This window comes from Fonsecaea monophora (genome assembly GCF_001642475.1).
Source record: "Fonsecaea monophora strain CBS 269.37 chromosome Unknown Scaff81, whole genome shotgun sequence".
In the NCBI taxonomy this organism is placed as follows: Eukaryota; Fungi; Ascomycota; class Eurotiomycetes; order Chaetothyriales; family Herpotrichiellaceae; genus Fonsecaea; species Fonsecaea monophora.
The window spans coordinates 86,853-102,871 of NW_019174012.1; the positions used below are offsets into that span (position 1 = coordinate 86,853).

General features: G+C 51.1%; 6 protein-coding genes across 6 annotated transcripts; all 6 read right to left on the reverse strand.

Moving 5' to 3' along the window:
* Positions 1-197: 197 nt before the first annotated feature.
* AYO21_08885 (hypothetical protein) lies at positions 198-2,231 on the reverse strand (the record flags this gene model as incomplete). Its single annotated transcript, XM_022658826.1, has 3 exons — positions 198-324; positions 380-1,521; positions 1,572-2,231. The coding sequence occupies 3 exons, from the start codon at positions 2,229-2,231 to the stop codon at positions 198-200; spliced, it is 1,929 nt and encodes a 642-aa protein (XP_022508876.1).
* Positions 2,232-3,045: 814 nt separating this feature from the next.
* Positions 3,046-4,593, reverse strand: AYO21_08886 (hypothetical protein; the record flags this gene model as incomplete). The annotated part of the gene is made up of 4 exons (XM_022658827.1): positions 3,046-3,220; positions 3,314-3,394; positions 3,489-4,490; positions 4,544-4,593. The coding sequence occupies 4 exons, from the start codon at positions 4,591-4,593 to the stop codon at positions 3,046-3,048; spliced, it is 1,308 nt and encodes a 435-aa protein (XP_022508877.1).
* Positions 4,594-7,053: 2,460 nt separating this feature from the next.
* Positions 7,054-8,922, reverse strand: AYO21_08887 (hypothetical protein; the record flags this gene model as incomplete). The annotated part of the gene is made up of 7 exons (XM_022658828.1): positions 7,054-7,251; positions 7,306-7,408; positions 7,464-7,716; positions 7,765-7,908; positions 7,963-8,211; positions 8,271-8,844; positions 8,899-8,922. The coding sequence occupies 7 exons, from the start codon at positions 8,920-8,922 to the stop codon at positions 7,054-7,056; spliced, it is 1,545 nt and encodes a 514-aa protein (XP_022508878.1).
* A 1,048-nt stretch (positions 8,923-9,970) lies between these two features.
* AYO21_08888 (hypothetical protein) lies at positions 9,971-12,079 on the reverse strand (the record flags this gene model as incomplete). The annotated part of the gene is made up of 9 exons (XM_022658829.1): positions 9,971-10,371; positions 10,449-10,527; positions 10,674-10,767; positions 10,860-11,004; positions 11,064-11,363; positions 11,420-11,561; positions 11,633-11,703; positions 11,768-11,886; positions 11,952-12,079. The coding sequence occupies 9 exons, from the start codon at positions 12,077-12,079 to the stop codon at positions 9,971-9,973; spliced, it is 1,479 nt and encodes a 492-aa protein (XP_022508879.1).
* A 1,237-nt stretch (positions 12,080-13,316) lies between these two features.
* On the reverse strand, positions 13,317-14,902 carry AYO21_08889 (hypothetical protein; the record flags this gene model as incomplete). Its single annotated transcript, XM_022658830.1, has 8 exons — positions 13,317-13,375; positions 13,424-13,567; positions 13,623-13,777; positions 13,841-14,081; positions 14,140-14,214; positions 14,262-14,295; positions 14,357-14,829; positions 14,884-14,902. 8 exons carry the CDS (start codon positions 14,900-14,902, stop codon positions 13,317-13,319), a joined length of 1,200 nt encoding a protein of 399 aa, XP_022508880.1.
* An 89-nt stretch (positions 14,903-14,991) lies between these two features.
* AYO21_08890 (hypothetical protein) lies at positions 14,992-15,737 on the reverse strand (the record flags this gene model as incomplete). Its single annotated transcript, XM_022658831.1, has 5 exons — positions 14,992-15,015; positions 15,068-15,110; positions 15,158-15,176; positions 15,237-15,456; positions 15,519-15,737. 5 exons carry the CDS (start codon positions 15,735-15,737, stop codon positions 14,992-14,994), a joined length of 525 nt encoding a protein of 174 aa, XP_022508881.1.
* Positions 15,738-16,019: the final 282 nt, after the last annotated feature.

Here is a 16,019-nt window from a genome sequence, read left to right on the forward strand (position 1 = left end):
GCAGTGCCACACGGTCTTTTCTCTGCTTGAACACGAAACATGAGGTGCATCAATCATGAAGACCCACCAGGTGGCTGAGAAGCCACGTCGTAACTCAACCATCAATCAAAAGCAAACACCATAATGCCTGTCCTCACGCTTGCAGAAGAGTGCCAACACGTGAGAAGGAGGGCCACGGTTCGTGCAGCTTTGGAGATTCAAACTTGTCCCATGGACACCATCTTTTTGCGAAGGTAATTTTTGTATTCGCCAATCGACCCGTCCCATCGTCGGACAGTCTTGTTTTCGCACACCATGATGTCTTTGGCGATTTTGTCAAGCAACCTGTCAAATAGTCAGCCTGTTCCTCAAGTCTCATCTCTCGGTGGTGGAAACATACCGGAAATCGTGAGAGACAACTACGACACCGCCGGAAAAGGCATTGATAGCATCAGCCAAAGAATCAATTGTTGGAATATCGAGACCGTTGGTAGGTTCGTCAAGCAGGAGCATGTTGGGGCCCTCAATGGCCAAGAGAGCAAAAACCACTCGAGATCTTTGGCCCTCGGAAAGTGTGCCCATCAAAGCAGTCTGAGCGTCACCGGAAAGACCATAGCGGCCGAGCTGTTGGCGCCAGTATTGGTAGTCTTGGGATGTGGAGGAGTACTTGTCTCGCACGAAGTCGAGTGCTGATTTGGTCAAGTCGAGCTGATCCGCCGAGTGCTGTGAATAAAGTCCCAGCTTCAGGTGGGTGTGCCTGCTGACCGAGCCGCCAGTCGGGGAGAGTTTGCCAGTCATGATACGCAGCAACGTCGATTTACCCACACCGTTGGGTCCCACAAGGGCCATTCTGCTGTCCATGTCCACTCCAAGATCGAGGTGCTCGTACAGATTGTCTTCAGCCTTCCCGGAATAGCTGAATGTGACATCGTCAAAAGAGAGAACCGGAGGAGGCAGTTTTTCAACATCAGCAAATCTGAATGTGAACACTCGATCTTGAACGACTGGTTGGATGAATCCGTCTGCTTCCATTTTGTCCAAGATCTTCTGCCTTGATTTGGCTTGTCGGACCAAATTAGCATATGTACCGGCAGAGGCAATGAATTTTTTGATGTGCGCAATTTCTTCTTGTTGCTTGAGGTACGCCTTTTGTTGATTGGTCTCTTGTTCCGTCCGGGTCTTGATGTAGGAATCGTAGTTGCCACCATAATAAAGTAACTTCTTTTGCCGCATATCAATCATGTTTGTGCAGACGCCGTTCAGGAAATCCATCGAGTGTGAAACCAGGATCAAGGTCTTATCCCACTTCTTGAGGTACTCCTCCAACCACACACATGCCTCGAGGTCAAGATGAGCCGTCGGGTCGTCCAGAAGGAGGAGGGATGGCTTGACGAAGAGAGCTCTGGCCAGCGCCACTCGCATTCTCCAACCACCGGACATATCTTTGGTCTTTTTGTGAATGGTCTTCTTGTTGAAACCCAAACCGGTCAGGATAAGCGAGGCTCGAACTTCGAACGTGCTAGGGTCCATTGCCTCTGCACGCTATTGAGATGTTAGCAGTGGTGGATTTGATGTCGTCCCTGTGAACTTACCTCATAGATTTCGAGCAGTGTGGAACTCTCTGGGCCTTCCTTTTCCAGGATCTCCTCGGCAAGGTCGTCAAGTCGTTTGACTTCCTTCTCCGCCTCTTTAATCACCCACTCGAGAGCCCCCAGGTCAGTGGGAGGGGCGCCTTCATTCAGCAGGTAGATGTCAACATGTTCCGGAAAAGGAAATTCTCGCTTATCGATAGCCTTTAGGAGGGTTGACTTGCCACAGCCGTTCTCTCCGAGCAGACCGTATCGGCGGCCAAAATTGACTTCGATGGTGGAATCCGTGATAAGCACTTTACCGTGGAACACTAGAGAGGCGGAAGTGATCTTGACGTCCCGGCTGGCTTCCTGGGAGGCTAGCACACCAGTCGTGACCCGGTCGGAGAGACCGTGTTTGTCCATTTGTTCAGTCAGTTTCTTGACCTTGTCCATCTTGTCGGCGCTTGTGGCGGGGGCATCTTCCTCATCCTCGTCGAGCATGGGGGGATCGTCATCACCGGCAACTGACGAGGCTTTCGAGCCGTTTGTTGAAGGATTCTTGGAATTCGCCTTGGAGGACAACCTGGAGGCGACGGTCTTTTTTTCGGGTTTGTCACCCTTTTCAGCAGCCTTCTCGGCCTTCTTGGCCAGGCGGGCGGCTTTGGAAGCGGAGACGGGCATAATGAAGAATGTGTGTGCGGAAAAGGTGATTAGGAACGCAGCCTCAGCGAGGAGGGTCAGGCTTTTTGGTGGGGTGGAAATCGATCAACACCCGAAAGGACGGAGGCTGCGTCTTGGACGAAATCTATTCGTCGAGGTTGGACAGCACTTGTAGAACTTTGGACTTGGATTATAGAGTCCAGGCCAGAAAAGAAGACAATAAAGAAAAGAAAAGACTTAAGATGTCTTTTGAGACTGGTGGAGGGGGTTTTGTTGGCAAGGTTTGAGAGGCGCATGGTGGCATGGTAGAAAATTTGGGCCGCAGTTGTCGCCCCTCCAATCACATTTTCGGCCATATGCGTAAAACATGTCATACTTGCCAAGACTGGCCCCGGCGAGTTTGTTCGTAATCCTGTGCATCAGGAGATAAGACTCGACAAGTCTTGATTCCCATGTTTGTCCTCCTTCTCATCTCTCCCTAACATAGTCTCGCGAATCCTCCAACCTCGACCACCTCTTCCAGCGCTACGGACACAGGGTAGATAAGGGTCAGAAATTCAAGGATTTGACAGCGGAAAAGGCCAGAAAGGAATTGGAATCAGTACGCTGGGACGATTTCTTTCCCATCAACAGGATTGATGTAGTCAAAAATCTTTCTCATTCGCATTATTTCCTCTATGTTATGTTGTTCCACCACTCTGTTCAACCTGCCCCGACAATCAAAGAGTGACAAGAGTGGGAGTCATTGTCCTGAGGAAGGGTCCTATCCGTTATCCTTTTCGTAGCAGCTCATCCGAATGTTCATCCTGGACATGTCTACATTCATTCGTCAATGTTACCAGTGTCGTTTCCACCCGCTCTGGCCCCAGCCCGTAGTAGTCGAGGCGGCAGACACAGTTGAATAGTCTCCACCGTATCCCCCTCCGATCGTCGACCATTTGGTGACTGTAGCGCAGGTGGAGGTGCCCCCTGGTCCAACATTGGTGCATTTCTCCGTGGTAGTGACGGTACTACAGGTGTTGTTAGCCTTCTCAAGTCCAACGACGTCGAACAAGAACAACCAGTCCAGCAGTGATAGAGCCCGAGGGCAAAGGGGGACTTACGTGGTAGGTCCGGTGGTTACAGTAGGTCCGGGAACAGTGATGGTCTGACCGGGACCAACGTCGGTGCACTTCTCAGTAATCCTAACATTATCGTCAGCCTCCGAAGATGTCTATATGAGCCGTACTGTTGACTCTCTCGATCGCAAGCAGTGGCCCTCAGCAAGATGAGACTCACGTGGGTCCAGGAATGGTGACCGTTTGCCCAGGGCCGCCAGGCTGGGTTACGGTGGTCGTCACGGTAGACGGTGGTCCATTTGGCACGGTAAGAGTGCTCGTGACGGTGGCTGTAATTGTCTGTCCTGGGCCGACCTCGGTCGTGGTGACAGTCTGAACAGGGCCTGGTATCGTCGAAACGACAGTGGTGGTTGACGCTGGAACTTGAACAGTGGAAACGACAGTCGTCGTCTCTGCAGGACCGCGCACTGTGGAGACAACAGTAGCAGTCTGGCCTGGACCCGGCACCGTAGAGATAACAGTGGTTGTTTGACCTGGTCCCGGAACGGTAGAAACAATGGTGGTTGTCTGGACTGGACCTGGAACGGTGGAGACAACGGTAGTAGTCTGTCCAGGACCGGGAATCGTAGACACAACAGTGGTGGTCTCGGTGACGGTCCGGGCTGGAATGACGACTGTAGTTGTTGAGACTCCACCACCAACTGTCGTGGTCGAGATCAGTGTGCTTACCACGGTCGATGTGGCGCAGGGGCCGACTGGAGAGCTGGGTGGTGGGCAGGTCGGACAAGTTCCTGGGCTGGTCACCGTGAGGGTTGTGGTAGTGCCAGGGGACGGCGGAGGGCAGTTCTGCCCGGCAGTCACTGTGACCGTGGTTGGGGGACCTGTGGGACAAGAATTCCCAGGACCAACTGGCGTGGTGGAAGGGCATTGGCTTCCGGTTGTCACCGTGATTGTAGACGGAGGCAAGGTCGAGCAACCAGACACTCCGCCCACGGGGGTAGTTCCGGGACAAGTGCTCACAGTGATGGTCGATGGAGGCGGGAGAGCTGGGCAAGAGCTTGGACCGCCGGGCAACGTGATCGTCAAGGTGGTAGTAGGCCCTGCGGAACACCCTCCAACCGGTGTGCTGCCAACGCCAGAGCCATATCCCCAGCCGGAGGATGTGCCCCAGCCAGTCGAAGAGTCACCGCGAGGGAGGACCGGGTTGGCGGCAACAAAGATGCTAGATATGACTGAGTTTGCTGGTTTCGCGGATTGTAGGGTCAATCACCATACCTCAAGGCAGAGCTGGCCAATAAAGCCGATTCCACAAGACCACGATACATGGTGGACGAGATTCGAGAAGCCTCGGGGCCGTGTTCACTGGGATTTGAAACGAGTGGAAGACGGAGTGAATCCTGTCGAGCTGCCCGGGGCATAATCTCTTGGGAACTTGCTGATACTTATACCTTCGTGAGGACGACGGTCTAGCCTCCTCTACCAGCAGGCACAGACCATGGTTCAATGGTTCCTGATTCTGTGTAGCATTTTCGCCTGTTTGTGGACGGTCATTAAGCAACACATTTCACAGCATCAATGGCTCGCCTACACCGACTGCAGGTGTGATTGAGGATTGGACCAATATTATGCAAGTGAGTATGAGAAACGCAAGGGATACCGCTGAAAAGTGAGATTGAATTTCACCAGATGTGGCGATACCTCGTCAAGACAGTTCACCAGAGCTGCAGGAATACCGTCATTGCGGCTGTGCGTCGAACGTGCCGGTACTCAGGCATTGTCGCACCGCATGACCAGGTAGGTAGAGATATACCCAATTTCAGCTGGGCGCTGGCCATAAGTCGAGAGCTTCCGTGTACTGTTCGACTATGCCATCACGGATTCGGTGAGAGTTTCATTGCTGCTGCTACAGATGCTGCAGAGAGACTCTGAGTACTGATTGAAGCTCCAAAAGACCATAGTTAGAACGCACAGATGTATGGCGATAGTCACAAATGCATCGCAATATTTGGCTCGAAGGGAGAGAAAGTGCTGATCTAGACGGACACCTGCTTCTGCCTCGTAACCCAAAATAGGTTCAGGTGCAGCACGACGCTGGCAGGCCTTCACCATTACGAGAGAATCCCCGCAGCTGTGAGAGCAGGTCGAGAAGCAGGGTTCTGGTCTCTAACAGCCTGCTGATCCGTAAAATCTCAGAACCCTGCTCAGCTGGACTTCCAAGATGAAGAGAAGCGGAAATGATTGCCTCCAGAATCGAACGGTAACAAGGTGATGGGTGCGAATAGAAGCATGCAGATGGACAATAGCTGGCAGATGCGGGATTCCGGGTGAGAGTCAGGCAAGCCAGGGTATGTACAACAAACGAGATCAGTTGAGTCTTGCTGCCCACTTCATTGAGCTTTGTGTCTTGGACCGGTCTTTCATGAAATTGATTGTCTCAATATTTTGTGTCTCTGCCTTGCCACCGTAGAACCTAGTGATGCCTGATGGCCTGGGGAGCTCAGGATAGACTTGGTTCTGTCGCTGCTCACGGTGGCTGGCAAAGACCGAGACAAAAAATTGGCAAGCTGCCCGTGTAACTGAGACGGCGGTCAAATCCCGGTTGTGTAATAAGGATAGTTGGTTATCGTTCCAAGACATGGAATCTTGGAATGTGTCAGTGAAATCTGGTAGAAAAGCCCAGAAGATCCGCAATAAGGTACCTGGGTAAAGTGAGAGAAACTGGCATCTCATGGCGGCTGTAGAAGTTGCTAGTCAGAGTGACCGGCTCACTGTAAGCCTTGGAGTAAATTCTTGTCCAATAGTTCTGATAAATTGCGGAATCTTGGGGACGATTTGATGATTTCTTGATGCGCAAAAGCTCAATATCTTTGATCTGGAGCAGAGCGTTTCTCTCATGGATTTCCGACTTTTCTATGATACATCCATGGAAAAAGGCTCCAAAGGATGGCGACAAAGATGGACAAGTCGCACCGCTCCCGTAGGATCGATGTAACGATAACAACGGTTGCTTGGGTACGACTGACATGGGAGCTATTCGGTAGACAGGTACTGCAGACAAGTTGGCATGTGGAAGCCGGAGAGACACAGCCAATAGGACCATGGTCACGTTGAAAATACTACCGGCTTACCGTGGTACATTCGAGGTACCTCGAACATACCGGCAAATCTGATTCTATGCGTGGCGGCTCGCTTAAGTCTCTCCCATGTTTTGTTGTTGGCCACCATCAACACGTCGAGAAGGAATTATTAGCAATGGCGGTCAGGATTCGTGGCGTCGCCGTCACTCAACAAGCAATAATTAAGAAGACCAGAGGTTCTCGTCTATAGTGTGGTGGCCAATACTTTGAGAACGTGGTTGGTGTGAAAGGTTGGTCCGGCGGAATATCTCTTCCACGAACCAAGCGCCTTGGATGATGCATGAATCACACCCGGATACCAATATCAAAGGAGATAGGAGAATACAGCGGAGTCGAAAAACATATCTCATATACCCAGAGCTTCGGGAAAGCGTTGGCAATGGCTATGCACTCATCCACTGTGTAAACCCGTGTGGGTATTTGCTTTACAGCTGCCCCTGCTGAATATTGACGATGTTATATCTCTTTCTCCTCATCCGTGCTTCTATCATTCCCACTATTTGAAAATCCTAGTAGCATAGACCCTTGTTTGCTGCGACAGACACATCTGGGGTGGTTTGTGATATACACTCTTTCCAAGAGAACATTCAGGAATTATTCACCATTTTGAACATGCCGCCTTGCGTTTGACCTAGTTGTTCTGGCTTTTCATGGTATATGTTCGACCTTTGTTGAGCCTTCTTTCATGTCCAATTGGATCGGCTCGTCGCGGGTCACCTCGTCGAGGACTTCAGTACGATAGTGAGATTGCTTGAAGCGCTGATGAATCTGTTCTTCGCGGGTGTCTGTGAGGACGATACCGTCTCCGAAGATTTCGGCAACATCCTCGAGAGCCATACCCTTGGTCTAGGTCAAAGTTAGCGAGCTTCTCTGATGGTTACGAGATTGGGAGAAAAGTACCTCTGGGAAGAAGAGGAAGATGACAACGGTGTTGATGGCGGTGAGAATGGTGAAGACAAGATAGTATTTCCATCCAATAGTGTTGAATGCGGTGGGTGCGGCACTGGGCGACCCAAGTTAGCCAGGCTGGCATCAGTCAATTCGACTCCGAAGCTTACCTAGTGAAGACAATGATAGCCATGAAGAGACCGGCACAAGAAATTCCGATACCGCGCGCCCGTAGAGGGTTGGGGAAGATCTCGGTGGCATAGATGTACGTGCTGGCGTCAATCGTCCAGCCATAGAATCCAATATGGAGGAAGAGGAAGAACACGGCTGCTTTGGCGGCTGCCTCTGAGCCCGTTCGTTGATAGACAGCAACCGTAGCACACTCGCCAGCAAGGGCAATCACATCTCCAGCGAGCCCAAAAACTAGGTATGGTCAGCCAAATGGAAGGATTCCGGAGCAGGAATACCCACCGAGCATCCGAACTCTTCCAAAGTAATCAATGACAGCAGCGTTGAAGGCATTGCCGAGAAGGCACACGGTAATCCAGCCACACTGGATTAAAAGCTGGTTGACGACGGTGAAGCCAAGATTTCTGTAGAGGAAAGGTCCGTAGTCTGCCCACGCGTGTCAATATAGAAGTATGGATCATAATGAGAAGTCTTGCTCACTGTTGATGACAATGGTTCCGGTACATTGACCCGCCACCATGGTCAACCAGCCGATCCAGGACCTCTTGCGGAGGGCTGGCCTGGTGAAGAACTCCTTTAATGGCACATGGTCCTTCAACTCCTCGATGACCTGAGAATGCAACAGATGGAATTCCTCGGTAATAGCGTGCTCGTCATTGCGAGGCCCGGACTCGGTGCGGCAAGCCTTGAACGCCTTGAGAGCATCCTCGGGACGGTCCTTGGTCAACACTTTTGTATCGTCAGTATCGAGGAGAAACTTGGTTTTGATTTCTGTCGAGGCAACTTACACCAACGTGGAGACTCTGGGATCAATAGCACACCGCCAGCAAGCAGGAGAGGCCACAACGCCCCAATTGCCAAGGGCATTCTCCATTGAGTGCCACTTGCTTTGACAAAGTAGAAACCCAGGCCGATCCAGCTAGCAGCAACATAGCCGGTGGCGATGCCTGTACCGTGCATGCCCACAAGCAGACCGCGGATCTTTGGTGGGGAGATCTCGCTCTGGTATAGTGGAACAAGACTCACCAGGGCTCCTACGGAGAAGCCGGTGATGAGCCTGGCAACGATAAACATGGCGATGTGCACACTCCCCGCGGCGAGGCCGTTCCCAACAATGGATGTAAAAGACGCAAACATGATTGCCTTTTTGCGACCCCATTTGTCGGGAATCCAGAAGCACGAGATGCAGCCAAACAAGCCTCCCACGGAGAAGAGACCATTTATGGCCCCCAAAAGATCATCTGCGTTGGATCTGGTATCAAGCTCAAAGTAGGAAATAAAGGTGGGTTGTCCAGTGGTGGTAGCAATGATGCTGGATCCGTAGCCATAGGTGATACTCCCCAGGCCGACGAATAAAACAATCTGTTGAGTGTGTCAGCTGCTTGTGCTCCATTGTGAGAGGAGCTCGCTCTGTACCCCAAATTGTACGAGGGAGATCATGGTGGTCAGTCGGTCACTCTCAGTCGGTGTTTGACGGTACTCTGGGACAATAGGTCGGATTACAAGGGGAGAAGAGTCGCGGTCAGCGGTGGAGGAGTCAACGCATCCCCTGATATACTTGTATCTTCACTCTTGTTTTCCCCCACGCAATAGTTTGCCCCTACCCTCGGGTCTCGGTTAAGAACCAGGATCGAGACTCAGGAGTACTCCAAAAACCAAGCAATGCTCAAGCGACGAGGCCATGGGGGCCTCAACTTAGCCATCTCGCTTCATGATCTTCGCTCCAATGACCGGAGGAGACAGTGTGGATACAGCCTTGCTAAGATGCCATGTCAGCTCCTTTAGTGGCATTTCCCCAAACTTTTGGGTACATGTGGGTAACAACGTGCGCCCGGGAGAGTGGAAACCATTTCTGGGAGGTTTGAACCAACTGGTGTCAGGCTCTAGATTCCAGGTGTAATTTGCCGCCACTTTGCGGAAGGATTCCTGGCCAGATAATGCGGGGTGCATGTGGTCCGGGACAAACCGAAATAACCCCATGGGACGAGGAGAAGGAGGAAGCTGGGAATCTGGGGTTGATTAGCTTGAGAGTTACTCTGCTCTAGCCTCTTGCCTTAGTCTCGTTCTCCAAGTTCCGGTGGGAGAACTGAAAAAACCCCGTCAACTATCGTATCCTCCATCCGAGTGGGAAAACCCCCTTTCGTTAGAAGCCCTTCCAATTAGATCGGCACCGTAAACCCCACTGAAAACCCCAGCGGAGGAGAGGAAAGGAGCACCACTGGGTGGCAAACCCCCGGTCATTATTCTCCGCTGCTCTTGGACTTTCGGAATATGATGGCCGCAATCTGGGGCCCCGTGGCGGTCTGAGGAAATTCGCCGTTTGCGAAGCCATCGGTTTTCTGTATGAACAAATATGTAGATTGTCTGGGTCATTATCCTATCCATAGATACTATAAGTATACTTGTACTTGTAACGCGCACCGACACCTGGGTTCCTGCTGCGGCGGCGAATACATTAGTTCTGATATCGCCCCAACCAGCCTCTTCCTCATGGCGCATACCTAAATCCTTCCACTTTTTCGAGGATCTCCCCCTTTTCATCCGCGTCACGGTTTCTCTTCGTCAACCACAAGCTCATGCCACACGTCATGACAATGTATAGTATCTGAAAGCTGATGGTCGCCCACATCCCAGGGAAGTACTGTGGCGCATCCTGCGATCTGAAGATGGTTGAGTCGGTAATTCCCCCAATAGAACCAAACCCGACCTGAGCCGCCGCTACCAGACCTTTCTTGTGTGGTAGAGCGGTCTGGCCTTGCCCATAAGTCAAATTTCCTGGCACATTGGCGTTGGTGCCAAATATCGCCAGGAAAACCCCAAAGAGGCGCACCCCGGGTGGCTTAGCGTAGAGGACGATGACGAGCCCAACAAGTCTAGCAATGGTGTCTTCTGTTAGCTTTTGTGCAGTGGAGAATTATATAGCGGAAATTAGGGCAATTCCAGAACCAACGACCAGCGCAACTTACCCAACCAAAGCGTGGAAGCATAGAAACCTTCAAATCGTTGGGTGTCAGCAAAGTCTTTCAGGGAAGAAATGGATGTCCACTTACGGCCAACGTAGTTTCGTCTTGTCCGACAACCAATATGTCAGAAGGGAGAGAAAAACAGTCAGGATCTAATCAGAAACGCCATGTTATGAGCTGATCTGGGTCGGAGTAGACGGTGTAACGACGCTTACGGGGTCAACATACATATGGCGGACTCGACAAGATCTGGGCCAAGGCGTAGCTGAATCCCAATCCCTGACGAAGAATTATTGGCATGTAGTAGCCCAATGCATACACACTGCACGCGCCCAGGTAGGCCTGGAGGCAGCTTGATCTCTGTCAACAACCCAAGATCGCACACAATGGTAGACTCGAGGACGGCGAACTTACTAGAAAGCAACTTTCCAGTCCATAAGGAGTCTCAAGCCTTGCCTGAGGGTTGGATGCTCGTACTCTCTGCCCGAGCGCTCGTTGGCAAGTCGGATGGTGGCGATATACCTCTCCCGCTCGTTGAGCCATTTGCTGTGTTCCGGAACTGCCAATAGAGAGTCAGCACAGGACGGTCCAAATCGCCCACTTGTGGAGAAGCCTGACATTCTCCGAGACAGATGGGACCTGTCAAGTCGCAAAATATTGTAATGGCGCCTTCGATCAAGAGTATCCATCCCCACCCTTGCCGATAGGTGCTACTTCCAGACCTGATCAGCGACAGGCCATATGTAATCTGACCATTTGTGGGCCATGACGAACCCTGGGTCAGGGATGCTAGGAATGAACGCACAATACCATTGAACCCAGAAGCCATCAGCGAGGCCATATAAAACCATGACACTCTTCGTGCCGTTTCATAAGTCTTGTACCATGCAGAGATCAGGAAGACCGCCCCCGGAAGCACTGTCAAGACCGTATTAGCCGGGCCATGTAATCGGTATCGGAAGCCATCAACTCACAACCGGCCTCGAGCGCTCTCAAGAGAACGCGGAGGACGACCAATGGGACCCAGCTTTGTATAAACCCCATGCATATGACGCAGATACCCCAGGCAGTGATCGGGAAGCTCAGCCACCATCTGGCGCCGACTCGTCGAATAATCTATCCATACATCCTAGGTCATCAGACACGGTATAAACAATTCGGGAAGGGGGGGGGGGTCTTTAACTTACCAAATTACTGGTGATCTCAAGCAAGACATAGGTGATAAAGAAGAACAATAGACTCATCGAGTACCGAGCACCTTGAGTCCGTGTTAGTCTTCTAGGGCTACTAAGCTCATGTGAGCTCCATTTCCATGTCCTCACCAACAGAGAGTTCGATATCAGTGCTCATGCCTGCAATATATGCGGCCGAAACATTGATCAGATCAAGCAGAGACAAGCCAAAGATCACCGAGAGATACGGCAGGATGCGCAAGTCAATCCTGAGCTTGGTTCACCCAATTAATTATACAGTTAAATCGTGTTTCATGATTTCTTTGTCACTTACACTAGTTTCCGGTCTTCTTCGGCGGTCCAATCTTCTTCGACATGATTCTTCTCGAGCCGAAGGGGAACATCAATCTCAGAATGTACGTGTTTAATCTCCGAGGCTGGAACTAGAGTCTTATCTGCCATGTTGGAAGAAGTAAACCGGATGATTGTGGTTGTTGATGCTTGGTTCCAAGGCTGGACATTTCGCTCACCGTCGAGGGAATCCTTGTAGACTAAGTATGCAAAATGACATGTCCAACTCGGCACCCCTGAAGGTCCGGCTGTGTTTGCTTCCGGGATGAGCTACCACGAGTCGTGCTGTGCACGCAGGTAACCGGAGTCCCCGAGGAACTGGAAAGGTTGTCGGATACGGCGTGCTCAGCGATGAGAGGGTGACACTCTCTCAGGCAAGAAGACCGATGGTCTGTTCGATGATACCCCGAGCGACGAGATTGAACCTGCGACAGCGAAATGATAGAGAACAGTGAGCTGGCGGGCCGACGATTCACGGGAGACCGGGGCCCGCCATGGAGAGCGGAAACCCCCCGGGGCCCCGAGACTATAGCATGCTTGGGAAGCTGGAGAATCCGGGGAACGAGAGACCCAGGAAGTCGGAATGAGAAGCCGAGCCCAGAGAATCTTGAGTTAAATGCGTAGCTTACAGCTTTTACACAGTCCGGAGCTCGGAGAGCCCAGCCACAGGCTAGCTGGGTCGATCAGAGGCTGCTGTTGGGGAAACCAAAGGAAGCAGAGGCGAAGTGGGTAGGAGCATTGCGTGTAGCAGGGAGATGCATGGAGATTCCTCGGGTGGCGGACCCCTCCATGTCTCTTCAAAAATATTGAAGTTCCAGCAAAGGTCACGGGAGAGTCTACGTGTTTGGAATGTATATTTTCATTTCTGAATATTGATATACGTGGACGACTCGACTACAGGTTCTCCAATGTCAAGATAATCTAGAAAGCTTATGGTCGTCAAGAGGGAACATGTCCCCAGAGAGGCTTCTTGCTCTACAGAATCGGAAGTCTCAGTTCACAGAGCTGATGGGTTAACAAATGATCAGGGGAATCGTGAAAGAATAAAATGGAGTGTTTTGTGACACTAGGGTATATATGTTATATCTTCTTTCCGTGAGCAGTTCCTGGAAGGGAATATCACTTATCTCCAGGTTGGCGCAAGTTCACACGGTATTTTTCAAAGGTAGTATGTCTTTGCCTAGCGTGACAATATCACGGTCGCCCACTCCCTGAGTATCTCCTGGGCATTTTCTTCTGTGAGAACCTTTGCTTCACCTTCACCATATCAAATGACGTAGGGCTTATCGAGTTGGATAGCAGTATGTCTATGTGTGTTAGCCGTAGACTTCAGATGTGTGTTGGTAGCTTACTGAGTCAAGTGAATATCTACACTTGGGACAAAAAGGCTACCAATAAAGGCAGCACCTAGACAGCATTAGTACTAGAAGCTTTCGAGTTTCTTTGTGGACTTACCAGTAAAGGCTGTGGTGACAAGGAAGAGGATTCGGTATGCCTGGGTGTACACATCTCGAGCTGCGCTTGTTGCGGCTGCCAGGACGGTTGGTGTCACCCCATCGATTCCAGCGAGAACGTTGGAGTTTCCTGTCAGGAAAGCGCCTTTGCACCTTGGTTAATCTTACCTCAAAGCCTTAATTCCGACAGGTTTACTCACCAAGAAACGGTTCGACTGAATTGGCTGGTAATCCCGCACCGACCAAAGCCGTGGCCATGGTTGGCCCCATGGTATATTTGACCTTGTTGTTGACAATACTCCCGTAGATCGCGAACCCAATGGCGGCTCCGGAGTTCACAATGGTTCCGTGCAGCCTGTTTTCTCGTCATGTTCGATGTCCTCTCAGGACTGTCACCAAATGCCGGAAATGAACTTACCCGTTCGAGATACGAAGGCGATCGTCGCCCACTCCGTACTGGACAAACAAGACACTGACGATCATGGTCGAGCTGAGGGCCCAACCAGTGAATATAGCCAGAACTACCGTCCGCGCAAGCGAGTGCTGAATGATGGTTGACATCGCTGCCGGGAAAACAGTTTGTAGCGTAGTATATGCGACCAGTTGGAGTAGCGTGCGCTTTAGGATACCAAAGAAAATTCCCGGTGTCATAATTCCGACTGTAGGAGAATGTCAATGGCGACACATGAAAAGATTTGCTCGTCTGGGGATACTCACTAGTCCCGGCAGCATTGAGTACAAAGCTGAGCCAGCCAGCCCGATCAGGTTCTGTGGTAAACAGGGTTTGAATCACTATCTGCATGTCAGAATGTCTCCGACGCGAAGAGTTGGGTGCAGACATTGAGGCCAGTAAACCTGGAGCCCATAGAGCTGCTAACAAATATCAGTGCTGCTCTAAATGCCATTTGTATGTGAAAGTGTGAAGAGCACCTACCGCAAGACCGGAAGCAAAGGTGATGAAGAGCGGTAGGATGACCGATCTGACATTTGTGATCAATTTCCCGGAAAACAGTCTGTTCATATCAGCCGGGGAGTAGAACTCCCAAAGATGTAGAAGGATCGCCATAGTCAGTCCTGTCAAGGCGTTAGATGTCTCATACGGCGATATGGAGTGAAGAACGATACCTCCGACTAGTAGTGGGACGACGACGGTTACGCTGGTCCAGGAGTAAGGGTTTCCCCCCCATAAGACGCCCAGCAAGAAAGAAATCAAACCACCGGCCATCAGAAGTACGCCAACATAGTCCGGGTCTTTCAATTGTCGGGTGCGTGATTTGCCATCTGGATGCAGTTCAACCCATCCTGGGGGCCGGTAAAATACGATAACCATGATCTGGGCTATCCCATTGATCATGGTGCCAAAATAGTATTTGTAACGCCAGCTCAATGTTTTGACCACAGAAAAGGCTAGGCACCCATGTAGTCAGCTTCAGGCGCCTCCATCCAATCCTTCGCACCTACCGATAATAGCTTCAAACATTGAAGCAGGAGAGCAGCAAGATTGAGTGCAGACAGAGTTGCCCCTCGATGTTTCTTTGGGACAATATCAAAGGCGGACATATATGCAACTTATTGAAGGGCAGCACCGATCCCCTGCGCTTAGATGAGCTTAGGCTAGAGAGAAGGAAGAGCACATGGAACGAACCTGGATAGCGGTGCCTGCAGTCACAGCTCGGATTGAGTTGGCACTATACGCGGGTTCAGCCATTGAAGTGCACGAGCGGGTGTGACATACCGTCCGTTGACTAAAGTTCCTGTGCACGGGTCAGTGCTCTTGTTTCAAGTCGTAGCATCAACAATAAGTTGCAACCTACCAACAAGTCCAAAAATATTGTCACAGATAAGAAAGTATCGCAGGCCGAAGATATCTGCCCCGCGACCAAAAGTCGCCTGCAGAACCCTGTTTGCCAATGACCAGCTACTAGCAACCCAACTCAGACTGGCTAACGGGCCAATGTCTGCATTGATGGTCAAGAGGACAGCTGCAGGTACGACGAAAGAGAACAGAGCGGCCTCATATGGCAACCCAAGGGCCTGGATAATGCTGGTCAGTATATCGCGGCTGAGATGTTAGAGAAATGGAATCCTGGCCTTACAGCAATGGCTAAAACAACGCGCCCTGTTACCCTTCCCGGTGTATCCGATGTGTCCGTAGCAGACTCAAAATGCTGAACTCCAGTCTCCAGCTTGATTCTCTCATGCTTGCTATCCATAGTGGCCTTGTGATCGGTGTCATTTGTGGACTGTCCGTCTGCGTCTGTAGCCATCTGCCGTCCGCGACGACCTCGTAGAAGGGCGGGGTTCTTGATATGCATGGTTTGGTGAAGCTGTGAATGCCCATGAGAAGACTCTGGAGTCACTTGCTCTCTCTCTCTCTCTCTCTCTCTCTCTATATATATATATATTGATCAGAATTCAATGTCCATATGTTCTCCGTGGGACACATTCCCCGTGGGACAATCTCAACATCGAATTATGAGTTGAGATGCCCATGAAGTGACGCTCTGAATCATGCCACGGCCATGACGAGGCTGCATACTATCCACTTTCGGACTAGGTGCAGCCACTATTCTGCATTATCCTCGGCAGGCGTCGAT